Source organism: Clarias gariepinus, chromosome 11, assembly GCF_024256425.1.
Source record: "Clarias gariepinus isolate MV-2021 ecotype Netherlands chromosome 11, CGAR_prim_01v2, whole genome shotgun sequence".
NCBI classification, from domain to species: Eukaryota; Metazoa; Chordata; class Actinopteri; order Siluriformes; family Clariidae; genus Clarias; species Clarias gariepinus.
In genome coordinates this window covers 27,390,889-27,404,414 of record NC_071110.1, presented here as the reverse complement: position 1 = coordinate 27,404,414, position 13,526 = coordinate 27,390,889, and the positions used below count along the sequence as shown (strand labels likewise).

The 13,526-nt window shown below is 38.1% G+C and overlaps 1 protein-coding gene across 1 annotated transcript in view; it reads right to left on the bottom strand.

Moving 5' to 3' along the window:
- Positions 1-13,526, bottom strand: part of cpda (carboxypeptidase D, a) — a 31,520-nt gene that overhangs the window by 10,606 nt on the left and 7,388 nt on the right. Inside the window, exons 3-13 of the mRNA XM_053506994.1 lie at positions 10,709-10,851; positions 10,453-10,622; positions 7,896-8,311; positions 7,593-7,784; positions 7,299-7,466; positions 7,011-7,120; positions 6,796-6,904; positions 4,924-5,066; positions 4,622-4,791; positions 1,211-1,474; positions 247-442 (exon numbers count right to left, since the gene is read on the bottom strand). Of these exons, the coding sequence (XP_053362969.1) occupies positions 247-442; positions 1,211-1,474; positions 4,622-4,791; positions 4,924-5,066; positions 6,796-6,904; positions 7,011-7,120; positions 7,299-7,466; positions 7,593-7,784; positions 7,896-8,311; positions 10,453-10,622; positions 10,709-10,851 (2,081 nt within the window). The remainder of the gene's footprint in view (positions 1-246; positions 443-1,210; positions 1,475-4,621; positions 4,792-4,923; positions 5,067-6,795; positions 6,905-7,010; positions 7,121-7,298; positions 7,467-7,592; positions 7,785-7,895; positions 8,312-10,452; positions 10,623-10,708; positions 10,852-13,526) is intronic.

The window sequence follows — 13,526 nt, the reverse complement described above, 5'->3', positions numbered from 1 at the left end:
AAAAATATTTTTATAAAAATATTTTTGGGTTCATAATTTCTTAAGGAGAAATTTGCATTTATATAAATGAGTGCTTAAGATTACAAGCACGCTTCCGGAACAAATTATGCTCACAATCCAAGGTTTAACTGTAACTATATAATAATTGCACTGCATAAAGTTTTCCTACTAATGTTGACCAAAAGAGGCTAAAAAAAATAAGTTACCGTGTTTAACCACTGACCAGTCAAAATAAGACAATCTCACCTTGGTTATAGCCGCATTCTTGCCGTGGTTCATACACAGATAAGCAGCAAACTCCAGTAGCAGCTCCGTACCGACTGGAGCATTGCCATGAATGCCAGCCACGAATCTGATCTTGGGCTTGGAAGGATCTGGTGTTTGAGGGTTGTTGGAAATCTCCAGGGCCCAGATGTTCCTAAACTCCACACTCCGACCAAGGCTAGACAAAATAAAACATGGTCATCGCTCTGGCTAAGGGGTGTGAAAAAGAAACTACAAGTACTGTTGGATAGAACGACCTGGGAAAAGACAGGAAATTGCTACTAGGTAATAGTTTCACAGTAGTATTTACTTTCAGGTTTCAGGTTTTTTTTCTCTTTCTGAATGCTCTTGACTTTCACCTCCTTATTTCTGCGTTATTTGTCTTCTACATTCTACTTTTGGCACACACTGACATGCTCCAGAGATTATCACAAACCTGTGTGTAAACGGGAACAGGCTCTCGTCGTCAGCAACGGCTGCTCGCATTGCTCAAGCCCGTCTTCAATAACATGTTATTTCGCAACAGACTTGCCAAATATGCCGTCTTAGCGTAATCTGAAACTGCTGTAAACATGCTTTTTTTTTACTATATTTAGTATGTTCTCTGAGGTCATGGTTCCCAGACAGAAAAGCTTAAATATTATTTACGAGCTGTATTACAGACATAATATTCATCATCCTAAAGGAGTGAGCTGGCCTGTTTTTTTCTTAGACAAAAGTATTGGCGTGTCTCCATGGGTTCACTGACTTTGGAGTTATTATGCATCCATATTTGTATTTAAATAAGCATGTTTGGGTTGGAAAGTTGCCAGGAATAAGAATGTTTCCTATTAATAAGCATAATAAATATCGTTTAGTATATAGTTAAAATCTATAGCACTTCATATAACTTTGACACGTTTATTAATGATACATATTAAACGAATGGATGTAAGAGACACGATACCTGTGCTGAAAGGTGATGTTGGGAAAGTTGAGTCTCAGGTCTCGCAGGAAGTCTTGTACATCGTTGTAGCCGCGATAGGTGAAGCTGCTGGTGGTGGTGGTGGCCGTGTCCTGGATCAGCTGGTCCAGTCCGGGTCCCACTGAGAGCTGCTTGATGAGTTTCTCGAACTCGTCGCCTGGGTCACTCCGTATACGGGTCAGCTTAAAGTTCACAACTTCCGCCTCACCTTCGCGCACGGTGGCGTATGTGACAACAGGCTTGTAGCTGGAGAGATCGAGAAGAGATCAAGATGGGTTTTTATACACAAATTACATTTTCTTTTTTCTGTTTAAGTTCTGGAAAACTGATTCAACTGTGACCTTTTCCCATTGTTCCTTTATGCTCCCTAGCAAAAAAACAAACCTACTTAATGGTGAACATGGCACTAGAAAACCAGTTGTATCTCTGTTTAGCCTATGCTTTAATGTTGAAATGTTTGAATAAAAAGTGTTTATTAAAAAAAATAATTATGAATACTAACATATGCATCCATCCATCCACCCGTATACTTTACCTTCCTGTAGAAAGTTAGTACAAACGACAGGAGACACCCTGAATGTGGTACAAACCCATTGCATGAAAACACACACTTTTACAACTACACACTACAATAAGGGGCAATTAAAAAAATACTATAGAGTCCATATCGTATCTTTGGTCTGTGGGAGGAAACCACGGGAAACCCAACAAGCACAGACCGGAGACGGGATTTGAACCTCCGACCATAGAGGTGCTGACCACTAAGCCACTGCGCCACCAGGCTATCGTATATAGTTAGTATAGTAAATACTAACACAGAGCACAGTGTGCTTGAGATGTCCTGATGTGGCTTGATGCAGAGCTGACTTAACAGCCTGTCTTAATACCTTTTAGTCCTGTTATACCCCCACAATTTGCCAAAAATACAGTTTTATTAACGGTTTTTAATTAAATTATCATCAAGCATAAATTTTTTTTAATCATTTTCTGTAAAACAGCTAATCAGAGTCTCTTGGTTTTCTTCTCTCAAAGTTTATTAGATAAAAAAGCAGATCGTCATGCTACAGAAAAACCTTTAAAGTCCTGTAACTGAAAGTTACTCTATACACCTCAGCCTATTTACACTTTCCTTTGTTTAATAACAACAACAATAAAAAAAGTTTATTGATAGGCTTAGGTCATTGTGAAGCATCCCCCATACAAGCCCTGAACTAACTTTATAATTAATCCCAGACTTACGAATGAGTTCCATTTCAGGAGCCGTTTGACAGTTGGATTTGTTCTTAAATCTGACAAAGTCAGTCTTATACACCTTCGACACGAATATACAATGTAAAGTATACCAATCCACTTGGCTAAATCTGTCACCTTTCCCAACACTTCCATCACATGGCCGAAAACCGTAACCGTAGGGAAATTAATCTCACACAAATGTAATTTTGTCTCAGAGCTGTTTTCCACTGTATTAGACTGTGAACTGGACTGTGTTTTGTTGAGGATTTTAAAAAATTAGGATTATTTACCTTCGGCTTTACAGGACAGCCATGTTCTATCATCGTGCTCCTGGACTGATTCATTGAAAGCAGTGAGGCAGACGCATTTCTCCCGCACCCCCACATGCATACAATATACTACATACGACTTTAAACTTTAGGGCTGGGCGTCTGAAATGTCTGAAATCTGTATCACGATATGAGTGTTTCATATCGGTCGATATCGATAATTATTGATATTTTATGATCCATTTAAAATAAGGACCAGGAGAAATATATTACATTTAAACATTTTTATTTTAAACTTAACCTTCCTCTGATCATAGTCCCCTCAGTTATTAAGACAGAAATGTCAATAACCATGGAAAACTCAAATTATTAAAATGTAAACATAAGTCTAAAGTCACAATGAACACTTAAAAATTCTCTTAACATTTAAGGTGCAAAATGAAAGAAAAAGTAAGAAATGCTTAATAAAGTGTAATAAAATAGTGCAAAGTGCATTTTCTGCTTATGAAGAGGAATCCAGCAGACCAGCCTGGGACATGAAATAACACATATGAAATTATGACATGGCGCAACCAAACGTGATACTGTTACATGATTGACATTAGTGTATCACTTCCTACATTTACATTTACATTTAGGCATTTAGCAGACGCTTTTATCCAGAGCGACTTACATTTTTATCTCATTATACATCTGAGCAGTTGAGGGTTAAGGGCCTTGCTCAAGGGCACAACAGTGGCAACTTGGTGGTTGTGGGGTTTGAACCTGGGATCTTCCGAACTGTAGTCCAATGCCTTATCCACTGAGCTACCCCTGGCCCCTCCTCTGTTGCTAGATTACCAGAGAGCGAGTGCCTTTGTTAATGCAACTGTCACTGGCAACCGAGGCAGACCAGAAGACTAGCAGTTAGCCCTTGTAGCGTGGACGCCCAAACGCGGAAATAGCGCGAACAAGTAGGATAAACACGCGAGTTATTGTAAGAACTCTCTCACGCTGAGAGCAAGAGTTTACACAATTAAACCTGCGTTCTAGCAACACACACTCAATCAGGAATTGGACCCAAGACCCATCTGTTTCTCCAGTACTTGGACTAACCTCCCCCCCCGAAAAAAAGAAAAAAAAAAAAAAAAAAAACTCTTCTTAGTTGTGTTGGACTAATGGCACTTAGTTATTAACCTAGTTAACCCAGTGTAAGTACGTATCCAATTATGTAAACATTAAAGCACTTTTTGTAAGTCGCTCTGGATAAGAGCGTCTGCCAAATGCCTAAATGTAAATGTAAATGTAAAATGGTGAGTACTCACATAAGATCCGGCGAAGCGCCGGAAACGGCATGGGCAGACTGAATGACTGAGCGATGTGAAGCGCCATCTTGTCTCCTTTTATGCTTCCTGAATCACGACCGTACTACTTTAGGGCCCTAGTGCCGGTCGCGGAGCGAGTGCGGTGACAGCAACCAAACTAGCTTCGCAACCTCTGTTTTCTTCCGACAAACAATAAAAATTATTGAACGTTTTTTAATGATATCGTGTACGTGTCTATCGCGATACATATCGTTATCGTTTTATTGCCCAGCCTTAATTCTCTTACACACTTAATTTTAAATATTAGTATCTGGTGCACTGCGGTGTCTATTTTTTGTACAATGCACGTGAGCTACTTCTGCGATTTGTTCAATTCTATAAATATTCGTAGACCCGAATCCACCCGGGGTCCATTTGCATCTGTGGAAATTTGTAACTCGAATGTTCCTAAGTCGAGGACTACCTGTACTTTTTGCCCGTGCTGCTTTTATACAACATTAACATATCATGACCAATCAGATTTGAGTGTTCTTTGATACAGAACTATTTTAAAAGATTTAATTAGTGCAATCGTCAGCCAAGCTTACCCTTGAGCAGAGGCAGTTATGCGGTATGTTTTAGGGACAAGCAGACGCCAGTAATCTCCATCTTTGCTGGTGGTGATGGGGTGGTTGATACCTTCTACAGTGATGATGGCATTGGGGATACCAGTTCCATCCTCACTGTCAGTCACCATCCCCTTCACTCCTCTGTGGACCTTCAGACCATGAAAATAAAAAAGAGAAAGATGACATATCTACGCCAGATACCGGTTGAAAGAATAAAATGAAATGGAAGAGGTTTGAAAACAATGAGAGAAAAAAAACAGACAAATAAAGGAGTAATGAACCTGGTGAATAAATTGCAGCAGGGATTTCCGGTTGTGTTCCCAATACTGCGGCAACTCCTGCATCATAGGATATTTCACACAGCCCAGCTCTATGGTCACCTCAAAGCAGTTAGTGTTTAGATAGTTCCAGTCCTGCATACCACCTACGAGAGTCAGACAAAAACACTTATCTATTGTATGATGAGATTTATCCAGGATGATGCCATTCTAATCAAGAAAAAAACAACAAGGTCTAGTTTTTTTTCAGAAATCTGAAACCTTTTTCTGATTCCTGGAACAATTCAGATTTTCATGGGAGGAACCAGAACTAATTTTAGTTCCTGAGCAGTGACATTCCAGAAATCTTTAGTTCTTGCTTCACAGTAGGTTCTTTCCGAACACAGTACTCCTGGTGGAGATTGCATTTATGGACGTCAAAAAATAAATCAGATGATGTTTAGAAAGGTGTGTTTATTCAAAAAAAAAAAAAAACTACTAACTCTTATGTCCCATTCGGACAGGATAGTGTGAGGTCTGGGGATCTTGTGTGATTTGGTAACTAACTCCCACATCTGAATTTCATGTGGCGTATTCGCACAGGATAAGCAAAGCCAGAGATTTTACTTGAATTTCCTGACTTACTGTATATCTCCTATATCTACAAATAAATATTACATTTATGTTATATTACATATTATATGTTTTTGTGGATAATGAATCTCATCGTGGTTTGCTGGAGTCCCAAAGCCTTAAAAATTTGGAAATCCTTTGTAACAACTGATAAATGCCAATAACTTTGTTTCTGATCTATTTTTGAATTTCTTTAGGTTGTGCTGCCTTTGTTGTTCTTTGTTTTTTGATCTTGATTTGTTTTTTAATGTTCGGAGTGATTTCTTGATTCAACAGATCTGGCAGTAATCAGGCCTGGGTGTCGGAGGTGAAGAAAAAAAAACAAAAACAAAAACAAACAGTTCATTCATGATTTAACAAGAGGGGGCAATTACTTTTTCACTTTTTCCAGGGAGGTTTGGACAGCTTTTTCCCCCTTAATGAATGCATTTTGTATTTCCTTAGGTTATTCTTACGTAATATAAAAAATAGTATGACATTTATTACAAATCACACAAGGTCGACAGGTCATATTAATCTTGTGCAAATAGGACATTAGAGGTATGTTGCTTCATCGAAAGGTAAAAACGTGCTTCCTGTATGCATCAGATTAAAAAAAAAAGATATTATTCCATAAAGTCCCATCTGTGCAACAGAATAAAGTCTAAGAAGAATACAACTTAATTTTCTTCCTCCTTTATGTTTGCAGTAAGGTATAGTAATATTTGCATCACTGGTTATTGTACACTCGCTGACCTGCTTTAGCGGAAAACATACACTGCTGCTCATTAACTAATTAAAATTGGATAATCTGCTTAAAACCAGACCAAACCAACCAATCAGGTGCAGGTCAAGAGCCTCAGTTAATGTTTACAGCAGAACGAGGAAAAAATGTGATCTTAGTGACTTTCACTGTGGCATCAATATTGGTGCCAAAAGCAAAGGTTTAATTATTTCAGAAATTGCTGATCTTTTGAGGTTTACCCCAAACACAATGGTTAGCATTGTAAGGAAAACAATACAAAAGTCCATCGAACAGGAGTTCTGTCAAGCTGACGGGAATACATGCTGAAAAAAAATCCTGGATTCCTGAAGAGACTCCTACGCTTAGCATGCACTCATTATCATTTTCCTATGACATCTACATCTAGGCATTTGGCAGACGCCTTTATCCAGTGCGACTCTCATTTTTATCTCATTATATATCTGAGAAGTTGAGGGTTAAAGGGGCCTTGCTCAAGGGCCCAACAACGGCAACTTGGTGGTCTACATTCTGCCACTTACCTGGCACATTGTACCAAGCAGCTCCGTTAGTAACGCCATCCTTAAAGTACTCATCTTGGTATTCTTTTATCTCTTTACAAGGGTGCCCTTCATGCATGAGAGGATTTTCCTAAAAGACAAAAGACTTTTGTACCATGTTCATCCAGATAACAAGTCCACAGATTAACGAGTGTCCTTGGAAATGGGGAATGAGTTCAGGAACAGATCATGCTCACCCGCGAGTAAGCGAGGGCGACCATCCTAAACACGTCATCGTCTGGAGACCTGCTGTAAGTACTGATGCCCATTTGGTTGTCGTCGTATGGGTAATTTACCACCAGAGAGCCTAAAAAAAAGTAAATAATAGAAGCCACGGGGCAGAAAAAAAAAAAAAACACGTTTCATATATATATATATATATATATATATATATATATATATATATATATATATATATATGTGTAACTATATTATAGTTTAGCTAATTTACGAAAGTTAAGTTAACTTATGAAACTGATATCTACCTCCGTGCAGGTTAGCCGACAGTACAAATGGGTAGCTTTTCACCCAGTCCATCACGGCTATAGTCTCTGGCTGTCGGGGGTCAGTGATGGTTTGGAACTGGTCTGGGAAATTGCGGTTTAGATCGTAGTTGTTGCTGTTATTGCGTCCACGGTAACCCATAACATCTCCTGGAAAAGAATTTTATTATGACCAATTAGCGTATCATAAATTTAACGTTTAAATTTAAGCATCAATTTCTTTACATCCCATTAAAATCTTTTAGGTTGAATGGTGAGTTCTTAACCATTTCTTACCCTCTTGAGCAATTTCATAGCCATCAGGGTTCATGGAGGGCATGATGTGGATGCGGGTGTTGTTGACGAGCTGCGTGACCTCGGGGTCACTGCCATAGTTAAGGCACAGATACTCTATCAGGTTTAGAAGCAGCTCACGTCCTACCACCTCGTTGCCGTGCATGTTAGCGATATACTTAAACTCTGGTTCTCCTAAAGGAAGCATTGGATCGTTTCAATGTATATACAATGTAGACGTTATTAACACCTGTATGTTAAGAAAAAGTATTCCTATACAGCATTATTGAGGAAGAAGTGAAGCACCTGGTTCGTGTTTGCCGGGGTTATCAGAGATCTCCATGACCCAAAGCGGAACGCCCTGAACGGACTTGCCGATGGAGTAGAGACGTGTGATGGAGCTGTACGTGTTGCTGAGTCTCCCCAGGAAGAACTCCATGTCTTTGTTGTGATGATGGCGAAACAACTGAGGCTGATGCGGCTGTGGTCGCGGCGCCGACTCAGAGCTGGTTGAAGGCGTCTCTGAAACTTTTGTATCACCACCAGGCGTGCTGGAGTTGGTTTGAACGCTGTTGCTTTTGGTGGTAGGGGTTGTAGAGGGTGAAGTCAGCAATGTAGTTGTGAGGCTCACATTCTCAGTGACTAGAGGTGCTAGTGTGAAGTTCAGCTCTGTAGCTTTGCCTTCGGATACGTGAACACCCGTCACGGTCCTTGGCACGTACCTAAAACCCAGAAGGAAAAGCAAACACTGTGTGACACATTTCTCCCCAAACCGTGTATGTATAGTGTGGACAAATACAGCGACGGTTTAAGGAAATATTTAAACAGCAAACGACTCAGGTTTATTAAGTAGATGCTTGTTTGGGATAATATAGTACTTTTAAATTTCAGTTAAAGTTGAAATACCTGCAACTGACAAAGACAGAATAAATATTATCATAAGATCTACACCATGCATGTGCATACCATGAATTTATACAGTAAACACTGAATAAAAAAAATGGATATGGAGCATTCAAACTTTTATACAATAAAACATAAAATAAAAAGTGTATAAAATAAATGTGTAATAGATAACATTTAATTATTATTTCATATATAATTCATTTAAAAAAAAAACACCACTTTTTTTAAGTTTAATGAAATATGTTAAACATCTTACTTATTAGTAAGTGTTATTTTTTAAATATTGGTGGCAAAAACTTTAATTTGTATATAAAAATATATATAACTAAATAAGAAAATATTTAATAAAATGCATGCATATTATAATTATATAATATAATATTAGATATAATGTATTATATATAAAATATACTTTTCTTGTTTTATACACTTTTTATATGATATTCGATAATAAATATTAAATATATTAAATATTTTTTTAAAAGGATTTGTTGCATATTTGTCAAACTTAAATGACTGAGATCATCAACTACATTTTAATATTACACAAAGAAAACTGAGTAACCAGTTTTTAAATGATGATTTCATTTATTAAGGGGAAAAAAAAAGCTGTTCAAACAAGCCTGGCTCTATGTGAAAAAAGTAGTTGTGCCACCCTTCTCAGCAACAACTACAATGAGCGTTTGCAAGAACCGGCAACCAATCTTTCACATCTCTGTGGATGAATTTTGGTCCACTCTTCTTTTCTTTAATCCATCCACAAAGGGAGGATCTTCAAGCATGAACGTCCTGTTTAAAGTCCATTTCAATCGTATTTAAGTCTGGACTTTGACTAGGCCACTCCAAAAACTTTTTTTTTTATTTTTACATATTACGAAGTGGACTTGCTGGTGTGTTTCGGATCATTGTCCTGCTGCATAACTCAAGTGTGCTTGAGCTCGAGGTCACAAAATGATGGCTCGACATTCTCCTTCAGAATATCCTGGTAGAGCGCAGAATTCATGGTTCCATAAATTATGGTAAATTGTATGGTAAGACCATAGAACTACCATCACCATGTTTGGCTGTTGGTGTTCTTCTTATGAAATGTGTGTTAGTTTTAGGCCAGATGTAGCAGGATACATAACTTTAAAAAAAAAAATAGCTTTTGCCTTATCAGTCCACAGAATATTTGCTGAAAAGGAAACAGGAAGTTTTTGGTGAATGTGAGACAATTTTTTGTGTTTTCTCGCCTTGGAACTCTCCCATGGATCCCATTTTTGCCCCCAGTCTCTTTCTTACTGTTGAATCATGAACTCTGACCTTATATGAGGGGAGTGAAAACTTCTTTAGATGATGTTCTGTTTGCTTTTTTTTTTCTCCTGGATGAGTCGTTGTTGTGTTCTTTGAGTAATCAACCACTTCTGAGAAGGTTCCAAGTTTTCTCCATTTGTGTATAATATCCTTTGTAACCCTTTCCAGGCGGATAAATGTCAATTACTTTGTTTCTCATCTGTTCTTGAATTACTTTAGGTCGTGTTGTCTTTTTCGTTTTTTTAGCGTTCCTCACTTTGTGGGGGGTTGGAGGTTTTCTTACAATTCTTTTTTTTTTTTTTTTTAAGGCATTCCTTTTTTTTAACGGCACTGTAATCCGATATGATCCTGTTTAATCGCAAATAGGGTGATGTGCATAGAGCCAAGAATATTTAGAGGAATAAACAAGCTAACCAGTAATTAACAAATTTGATATTTTTTTTAGGGGTCTGCATTTAAATCCCATAACCCTGCTCCCTTACTTCACATCATGAAGTTTTGTAAGTCCCTCTGGATACGAGTGTCTGCCAAATGCCTAAATGTAAATGTAAATCATGATCAATGAATAACAAAAATGGACCTTGAATAAAATAAATAAATAAAAAAAAGGTCGGTCTTGTCTTGTGACAGTCTGACGCTGCCTTCTGATTGGTCACAGGCTTACCCAGTTGATACTACTGTGAAGTTGTAGCTTCCGGGCAGAAGCAGCCTGTAATAGTCACCAAAGTGACCCGTGGTTATGTTGTGGTTAATCCCTGCCACCGAGATGACCGCATCAGGAAGGGCAATGCCGGTGCCGACATCTTTGACAAAACCTCGCAAACCGATGTGAACCTGAAATCAGATTTGAAACTGGTCAGTGTTACAGACGTACGTAGATGTGTGCTTCTTACTTAAACTCGACTGGAATGCTATTGCACCTGCTCTATGTACGCCAGCAGAGACTCTCGGTTATTATCCCATTCTTTCGCCAACTCTGAAGCCGGGGGATACTTGCAGCAACTCAGCTCCATGGTGATTTCCAAGCAGTTCCCTTTCAAATAATTATAGTCCTGCATACCTCCTGTACAGAAAAACACAACACATACACATATATACATATACATATGACTGATGCCACAACATGTGGAAATAGGAGTTTAAAACCTCATATGATTTGGAGACCGACATCATGGCACAAAGTTTCACAAGGTCAGGCAGTGATCACGTCTCTCAGTCGGTAAACAGCGAGATTATGCAATGGCACTCGGCCACGTAGGGTTCAGTCAGTAATCCGCTCTTAAATGAGATGCCTCGGGTGAGAGGCTACCTTGGCGATGGGAGTCGAACTCTCATTAAACACACACACACACAAGAAACTCTTGACAAACAAAGAGATTCTTCACTCTACCCTCTTACTAGTCCTGCAAGCGCATGTTACAAGCATCTAGAATTTTCCTTCAAAATATACAAGAAATACTAATACTAATACAAATACTGCCAGAATGTGCTAAAAAAAAAAAGCATATTTGTGATTATGAAATTTACTATAAAAAAATGTTCCTTAACCTCTCGAGATGCGAATGTCCTCATATAAGAATATAACATTTTCTTGTCTTCATATATCCTTGTACAGTCCTCATATGAGGACTCTCGAGTATATTTCTTTTTAGTATGTATAAAAAAAATATACAGGTACAGTAACACCGCGGATTGCGAGTAATTCGCGGTTTGCGAGTGTTCCGCAAGACGAGCTAAGATTTTTTTTTTATAAATTTAGACTTAAAAAACGAGAAAATCTTGATTTATGAGTACCGAGTATCATGTATCACGTATGCGCTTCTTGTTTTGACGCCTAGCGTCACGTGATCACAACTGAGCCAATGTTTTTTCTGCACTGCAAAATTGCAGGTAATCGTCTTCCCTGCTGGGTCTTAGTGCCCGTCTCTTACTGGTATAATCAACATCCGTGTGTAAAACCTATTTTATTTTGTGTTTGAAAGCGCGTGTGTACTGTTTCTTATAACACAGGTGTGTGTGCGCGCGCGCGTGTAAAGCAAAAGAAAGTCTCACTGGAGGTTAAAAATCCATGTTCTCCCTCGGCCTGTCATTATGTGTATGCACGCAATTTAACACCCTGCCGGTTCACACACTCTCTCTGCTTCTCTCTCTTTTTGCCTCCTCTCTCTCTGCTTCACACACACACACACACACACACACACACACACACACACACACACACACACACACACACACACACACACAGGTAGCAATTCTTTTCAAAGGTAAAGTGCAGGTTCATTTGTTTTTGTTTTACTTTACAGTAGTGATTACGTTAGTATGCGCTCACATGAGTGTCATTAGCGATGTTCCTTGCTAATTTTTCCGACAAAACAGTATTTCCGTTGCTGTGTATGTGTTTGTGTGAAATTCAAATGAGAGGAGAAAGGTTTACTGTGTAAGATGAGAAGAGGGAGACAGGAGAGGCTGAAAGCAAGAGTCTCCCTCCTAATCTAGCCTCACACACACAGCCCCTGCGTGCACAAACGGAAACAATTACCCATCAGGATTTATTTTTACTTTTTTTTTAAAGGTAAAGTGCAGGTTAATTTTTTTTATTTTTACTTTATATTTTATATTAATTATTTTTATGCATTTATTTTTTTGGGCTGTAGAACAAATAATTTGAGTTTCCATTATTTCTTATGGAAAAGTTTAATTTGGAGTGTCTTGGAATATGAGCCCGCTTCGGGAACGAATAATGCTCGTAATCCAAGGTTCCACTGTATAATTTTCTGTCAGGTGATTTATTTAAGAGTCAGGTAGTAAGGTGGCATATGCCTTCTCGAACTTTACCTCAGATTATATCTACAAACAAATGTTTATACGTGTGTGGTGGAATACACTCTCTGCTACAGTACGTTTTCAATCACTGCATTATATACTGACTGCATTATATCCCATTTAGGGTCTTCTACACTCTTAAACTAGTGCACATTCAGTATAGCTATTGCACCTGACCTAATGATTATATTATATTAACCATGTAAATAATGACCCCATAAAAAATTAAAAATAATACATAAATAAATAAAATAATAAATTCCACCACTTCCTGTTCTTTGGGAGTTCCTTTTAGTTGACCCTTTAAACCGAATGCGCTCTCAGACCTACATGAGACGATACGGTTCACTGTCCAACTGTTAACTAATAAAACACACACCCTGCAATATCTCTGGATTAATCAGTCATAAGGGGACATAAAACAAGGTCTAGACCAAACCACATCCTTGTCTGCTACCTTAAACATCCTGTTTAAGACATTTTCTGAAGAGAGTTTGATATTGTTTAAAGCACAGTATGTATAATGTTGGTGTGAAGAAGCCACAAAGGGTTTGGATTAGTTCTGCTTTCTGATTTCCTGCACAATCATAGGCCGATGATACAAGCAGCGACATTAACCCAGCCGACTTGAATTGAGTTTTTTTTATTATTAACTGAATTCTGTAGTCTTTTTTTTTTTTATGCTATTCCAACTTCAGGCGAGAGTCAGTTTTTCTTATTCGATATTAAAACTAGATAAGATGTTTAATATTTTTTTTCTAAGATCTTTAAAACTACATTTGGATTTACTTGTTTAAAAACTTTGTGTCAACAGAATAAAAAAATAAATGAATAAAACTCACAGGAGTAGAAGAATTACAGTTAAAAAAATATATTTAATAGAAGGAAGGGATTTACACGATGATGAACATGATG